Source organism: Leucopleurus acutus, assembly GCF_964270905.1.
Source record: "Leucopleurus acutus genome assembly, chromosome: 1".
NCBI lineage: Eukaryota > Metazoa > Chordata > Mammalia > Artiodactyla > Delphinidae > Leucopleurus > Leucopleurus acutus.
This window is the reverse complement of record NC_139142.1, coordinates 87,785,721-87,792,938: the sequence shown is the minus strand read 5'-3', so window position 1 is coordinate 87,792,938 and position 7,218 is coordinate 87,785,721. Positions and strand designations below refer to the sequence as shown.

The 7,218-nt window shown below is 47.7% G+C and overlaps 1 protein-coding gene across 2 annotated transcripts in view; it reads right to left on the bottom strand.

The window, feature by feature from the left end:
- Positions 1-5,844: 5,844 nt before the first annotated feature.
- Positions 5,845-7,218, bottom strand: part of SQOR (sulfide quinone oxidoreductase) — a 46,030-nt gene continuing 44,656 nt past the window's right edge. For both annotated transcript variants that reach the window (XM_082840855.1, XM_082840856.1), the window contains exon 10: positions 5,845-6,676. In XM_082840855.1, the coding sequence (XP_082696981.1) occupies positions 6,619-6,676 (58 nt within the window). In that variant the 3' untranslated portion in view covers positions 5,845-6,618. The remainder of the gene's footprint in view (positions 6,677-7,218) is intronic.

Genomic DNA, 7,218 nt, shown 5'->3' with positions numbered 1-7,218 from the left:
TTCCTTTCTGCCTGCACTATTTATATAGTGGTTTCTGTTTGCCTGACATACAGTATCCTAAATATTCCTGAATTTTTCCCCTCCTCTCCTTCCTTAGTGCCTTAATTCAAGCCCTCACCCTTCCTTGCTGAAGTTAGTTGGCCCTGGCTTTGGTCAGCCTGTCTGGAGTCTTCTCCTCAATGCATAGCTCACCCAAGCTGCTACAGTCTCCTCTCATTCACGCGTAAATTCCTTCCGTGGCTCTGCACCCCTTTGAGTTTACGTTGTGTCAGTCAGCGGCCCAACAGAAAGCAGATGACACGGTCAAGTGAGGCTAGTTCACGAAGGGCTTATGTACAAAGGTGGGCCAGGTCGGGGGAACCGCAGGCCCAGTGAGGTCCCTCGGGATTCGTAGCCAGGGAGCTGTTGCCACCCTTGTGCCCATCAGGATGGGTGCAGGGGGAGGGCATCAGAACCCAAAAAGAGAGCGGGGCTTCTCCAGCCATCTGTGCTGAAGGACCAGATTTGTGGGATTTGTTTTCATTTTGTTTGATTTTTTAAAAATCCAATTCTTCTCAGACTAGTACTTCTGCAAAATACAATTAAAAATTATTGGGAAAAAATGAAATTTGAAAACACATAAAACACAAGCCCCCACAGGGAGATCAGCTCAGTGCTTTGTGACCGCCTGGAGGGGTGGGATAGGGAGGTGGGGAGGGAGGGAGACGCAAGAGGGAAGAGATAAGGGAACATATGTATATGGATAACTGATTCACTTTGTTATAAAGCAGAAACTAACACACCATCGTAAAGCAATTATATTCCAATAAAGATGTAAAAAAAACCACACACACAAGCCCCAATTTTTTTATTATTAGATCCAACAGGTAACATATATAAATTATCTCTGTCAAATTAACTCCTACTCTCAATTTCTGTTCTTGCCTCATCATAGGGCCAAGATAGCCCCGCCAGGAGGGAGCCAGAAAAAGAAACGCCCCAACCTTACCCTCCTCCCTCCCTCCCACCTCTTACCAACCCATACTGGCCAAACCCAACCAGAAACTAGACAGCAGGGGAGACCATTCGCACGGCCTGTGCTGGGCCGCCTCCCAGGGCAGACAGCAGGATGCAGAAAGTCTGGGGGCGGGGGGGGGGCCTGGAGGAACAAAAGGCAACATCAGAGATCCCAACCCAAGATCCTCCAGAAGCCCATTTCCCACCGTCTTCCTGTCGTTCAGTATCCCTCGTACACATACCAAGTTACCCACAGTCCCCACAGCCTCCCGCCTGCATCCCTTTACACATACTGTTCCCCACACCTGGGAAGTTTCCGCTCCTCTGCTCCTGGCCAAGTCTAACTCGCAGATCAGGACTGCAGTGGTAATAATGGTTTGGAGTGCTGAGAACATTTGTCCATCGATCTACTTCTTTAGGTAGCAAACCCCACTCCCCTAGCTATTAAGTGGGCACATGGCCAAAATGTAGCTGGTTCGTTCAGCTAACAAATATTTACTGAGAACTTACTGTGTGCTGTTCTAGGTACTGCTAATACAGCACTCAACAAAAAGAGCACTCTTTCGGAAAGGGGAAACACATTTATTTGTTCATCTGCTGATAATCATAGTCCTCCCCCAGAACTGGTCTGTGGACATTTAGAAAGCCAGGTTCTTTTTTCCACTAAGGAGGCCAAGCCAGGAGGCCATGCATGTAGCCCTCTTCCCTGGGCACAGTGAGAAAGCCTGTCTGTCACAGAGAGTGAGTCAGAGGGAAAAAGAATTGAGAGACTTGAAAGGAAAAAGAGAGCACCTTGATTCGATTATGACTCCTAGATCTAGCCAAATCTGACGTGAACACCCGAGTTTCCCAGTTACATGAGTCAATAAGTTCTCCTTTCTCTCTTAGGCTTATTTGGGTTGGATTTCTGTCCGAACCAAATGAGACCTGGCTAATACAGGGACTCATCTCAAACTTTACCTTCTTCTGAATATTCTCCCTGAATGTCTGGTGTAAGACAGTGGCATATTCTGAATGCTATGACCACACACAGATGGGACATCTACCTTGGCGCCTTATGGAAAGAACCCAGCAGAGCTCACTGAGGACAAGGGTTTTCATCTCTGAATCCCCAGGGCCTTGTGTTTATTAGATGCCCCCAAAATATTTGTGGGAGTAGCTGATAGTGAATTCTTGCAGTCAGTGAACCCCTATAACCAATAGTATATACCTATCATATGTATTTATATAGCCTGGAGATTGGGACTGATTGAGATCAAGAGAGATTGAATACAAGGGCCTTCTGTGATCTAAGTTAACCAGTGGCCCAGAAAGTTTCAGGGACTTCCCCTAGGTGACACAGCCAGTGAGAGGCAGATCTGGGATTCAAACCAGGCAAGCTGGATCCAGACACGTGCTCTTAGCCACTACCCCACATGGGCTAATCTATAATGCTGGCAATTTCCCAACTCTGAAAGTCTGTCGAAATGAGGCAGGGGTCTGTGGTGGTATCAAGTGACAGAATCCGTCTTGCTAGAACAAGGATGTTGGAGAGCCGTCATGACCCCATTTCTCACAGACAGGCAGGAATTTCTAGTCTAAGGGGAAGCTGTATTTCTGAGCATGTCATTCAACTACTGGAGTTAACAACAACAATCACAGCTACAGTCTATGTGCCAAACTGCTAAAAGCTATACCTCAATTCATTTAATGCTTGTGTTAACCCTGTGAAGTAGGTATTGTGACCCACTCTACAGGTTATAAAGTGGTGATGAAAACGCACTAGTGGGACGCTATGAGGCACGAGTCAGTGGCAGAGCCAGGACCTGAATCCCCGTCTGTGGCTCCAGATCCTGTGTTCTATCCAGCTGTCCCTCGAGAAATCTGAACCCAGCTTGTGCCAGTACAGCACCAGAGTTCCTGCCTTTTTGCACCACTGCGGGCCTGGGTGTGGCCTCAAATTGTAGCCGAGGGATGCAATTACAGGAGTTTTACTGCATGTAAACATGGAAAGTTATAACTTCATTTAGGGTTGTTCACAGCATGCACTCCTCCCGGGAAGTTACTTTTTAAAAATCAATACGGTGGTGGGGGGGGAGAAAACTGTTCCATATTTCACCATCCATCTTTCTCAACTGTGTCTTGTGACCTTTCTACCTAATATCTGTTGCAGAGTATTAGCCTTGACTTTCTCTAGCATGAGACAAGCAACCTCCTTAGCTACTTGGCAGTTAACCTATGCAGAGAGACCTGGTTTTCATTCATCCTTTCAGAAAGCCTCATCTTATCCAAAGCAATGCTCTTGTTCCTTCCCCCACCCCCTGCCCCTGAAATGATCACAATGGGCCTATCCCAAATGAAAGTTCCGTCTGTGGTCTTAGGGCATAAAGCAGGGACTTTGCTTTAAAATCAGACTGGACTTATCCAGTGCATACAATCAGAGGAGCTACTCTTAACTGTTGCATTACAAAGCCACCTTCCACAAAAAGACCTTCTATGTCTTTGATAATTATCTGTTATTGGAGGATTATGTGAGAAAAGTATCTAGTGATGACTATATGCCAATACTCTCCAAGGCACATGACATATATTTGTTACATTAATTAATTAGCAGTTTTCTCAGCCAGGACAAATGATCCATGCACCTTGAGTAATTACTCACCGATCTCCTCCTCTCTACAACCAACCCCTGGGTCTTCAACGCATATTAAGTGTAAAACACAGGTCACAAAACAGTACTTACAGTATGATGCTATTTGTTTTCAGGAACTTTATATGTAACAGCAATATTAGGACACTAGAGAAAAAGACACCAAGATGCTATTAGCTGTTACAACTGGGTGATGGATTTGGAGTGATTTCTATTCCATTTGTTGATCTCTGTTCTCTAAATTTTCTACAAAATTTAGAAATAAGGGGGGAAAAAACACCAAAAATGTTTTTAATACAAAAGAAATAAATAAATAAGAACTAAATCTGAAACCCTGTGCTCTCCCTGCTGACTTAAGTCTCACTTCCCTCCCTATATCTCAGTGGTCCCTAAGCTGCCACCCAGCTCTGTTTTCACTATACCCACAGCTCACCCCGGGCTGACACCAAGGGTGGGGGTGGGGGGGCAAGGAGGGATTTCCCAAGTCAGCAGTCCTAGCCCTGAGTCACTTCTGCACTCTGCAGGCATCAGCCTCTGAGCTGGAGCCCTCCACAGGGTGGGACCAGCAACCTCACCCTGCCCCAGGCACCACCTTTGGAGAAACCACCACCTATCCTGGTCTTACCCCTCCCCACTTCCTGCTGCTGACCCGGCTAACCTGAGGCCGTCCCAGAGAAGGGCCTCGCCCTCAGCCGATCCCACATTCGTGGTTAAGGAGATATGGTTTCAAAGGCCAGACTTTTCTGGAATTCAGCACATTTCTGATCTTTCCCGGCTCGGAGGAGTAACAGCTGGAGACCAGTGTACTGACCAATAGTGGTTACTGCTCCCTCCAGCCCCGGCAGTAAATTCTGCCCAGCATAATGTGCACTGAGGCAGTTTCCTGATGCTTGGAGGTTTATTCGGAATGCATGATCGTAAACAGAGCCAAGAAGCTCCAGCTCACCCCGGGAGGGATTTCACAGTGACTCACCCCGGAGCCTCAGCCATTCCCAGAGACACAGCCTCACTCTCTGAAAATACATTTTTGTCCACATTTAGGGAGAGAGTCCTGGCTGGTTATTCCCAGGACTTCTTGGACCTTGCAGGGAAAGATCATTTGGGGTGAAGAGCCCCCAGCTCTCGCTGACTCAGCGGTCTCAGGCAGGAACTCTGTAAAGGCCCAGGGACTCCGAGAACAGGGCAGAAACACCCCACCTCTGCCTGTTTCAGAGCCGCACAGAGGGAAAAACAGTGCCGCCTATTATAGCACTGCTCTCCCATTCTAGAACTGAGGTGGGAGTGGGAGGGCTCAGTGCGATCACTACAGTGGTCAGTATAATCTATGGCCCAAATAGGACATTGCGGAGAGTGAAAGGGGGCGTCATTGATAGCTATGCCGGAATAACATATGTTAAACGGGAAGATGTGTGGTCACGCAGAAAACATCTCCCACTTCTAGTGCCAGATTAGGGGTCTGCTGCTAGGATGGTACCCCGTTCCTCCTCAGAACTGTGCCACTGAGGAAAGTCTACTTTCCAAATCAGAGCAAGGCCTCTTTCGGCGAGCTCCCCAGCATCCCAGGGAAAGGAGAGGAAACTATCCTTTAGGAACCACCAAACTGTGGCAGGGCCGTTATCTGTCGGTTCACCACTGCATCTCCAGGGCCAAGACAGTGCTTGGTGGCTTGTAGCAGCTCAGTAAATCCTTGCTGAATTAATGAATGAATGCCTAAGCAGAGTTTCTAAAGTCATCAGGGAACTTCAGGAAACCAGAGAGACTTAGCAACCCTAGGTAACACTGTTACCTAAACTAGGTAACAGTTTAGGTTTGAACTCTAAACTGTTATGAAAATCGAAGGCATTGCATAGACTGCTAAACAATGCCCTTTGGTGGAGTGTATAAATAAATGTGAAACATGCAAAGCTTTCAAATACCAGACTGAACTGAAACTGCAAGCTTCCAAATAAACTGGTTGGGAACAAATGATTTTGCTGCTGAACTTCAAATAAACTGCAACTACTTCCTGCAATATTTCCAAGGTGATCTCACTCAAAATTTTATTGGCCAGAATTGGGACTGAATCAACGCCATCCTCGCTGTGTGTATGTTCTCTGCAAAGCAGGGGCCATGAGAGAATTAGATTTGCAAGAGATTTATTGGGGGAAATGTCTGTCAAGGCTAAAGAAGGAGGAACAGGAGAAGGCAAGGGAGGGCTTTCAGACCATGATTCGGCAGGGACACCTGGGAAAGGAGGAGGGGAAGGAAGGAGGGATGGGAAAGAACCACCTCAGGCTTGATGCAGTCCCGAGAAAGTTTCAGCCAGGCTAATGGGAAATCCTGGAGCCAAAGTTGCCAGGAAGAAGAGTTCCACATCCTGTAGGAATAGGCCAGCACGAGTACCCACCCCACTCCCCTCATCAGTCACTGGCTAGGAGAACGTGGCCTCCGCGTGAACATGGTGGCGGAGCAGAGGGGCAGCAGCCGGGCTCTCGGTCCACTGCCGCCGCAGCACCAGTTCTAGGCCGCACGTCTTTGGGGCTTTCACAGACACTGTTTGAAATACTATTCTCCCTGGAATGACTCTCGTTTTCTGTAAATCCAAACAGGCTCTGGAGAAATTAGGCCCGCTATCAAGTAGATAACAGGTAAGCTATCCCACCACCACCATCTTTTCCTCCCCAGGGCCATAACTTTTCATTCCACTAGTCAAGATAGAATTTTCTCACAGAATGTCAATCAATGGCAAGCTTTTATTTAAAAAATAGAAGTCTGTTCTTTCATTTGCGTATTTCCAAAGAATCAAACTCATCCTGGGCAGCCTGCATGGTGGCTGTCCAGAGGGACTGAAAAGGGAGGCATCTGGTCACCATCATCCAGCAGTAAATGCTCTACGGGGTTAGATTTTGAGTTCTTCATGCTGCTCGCGGTCAATCAGTGGCTGTGATTTTGGTCCAGGAGCCATCCAAGGATGGATGGCCATCCCTGCAAGCCATCCAGAAGCTGAGCCATCCTCAGCTCCTACCCAGATGGAACAACTTCCGCAGAAAGGCTGGTCCTCCCCAGTAACCCCTGTAAGAAATGACACAGAAAAGTTCTTTGCGTCGGAAAAGATGGGGGTGACTTCGGCCAGCCTGGCGGCTGCTCACGCAAAACACTTATCAGGCCGTACAGCAAGACTGACAGCGAAGCAGAAAGATCCCAGGACTAGGAGGGGACAAGTCCTGGCTTTGACACTGACTTGCTATGTGAGCCTGAACACGCTGACTCGGTTTGGCCAAACAAAGCCCCTACTACGTGCAGACTGCAATCCCTTCTACCTTCACCTGCTCGTGAATTAAGTATAGGTCAGGGTTTCTCAACCTCAGCCCTACTGACATTTTGGACCAGATACTTCTCTGTGGTGGAGGCTGTCCGGTTCAGCAGCATCCTAGGCCTCTGCTCACTAGAGGCCAGTAGCATCCCCTCCAGTTGTGACAACAGAATGTGTCTCCAGATGTTGTCAAACGTCCCCCGGGGAGCAAAACCGCCCCTGGCTGAAAAACACTGGTATCGATATTCTGACTTACTTTTCTTAAAGGTTTAGGAAAGTCAAATGAGATCATTTTTTTTTT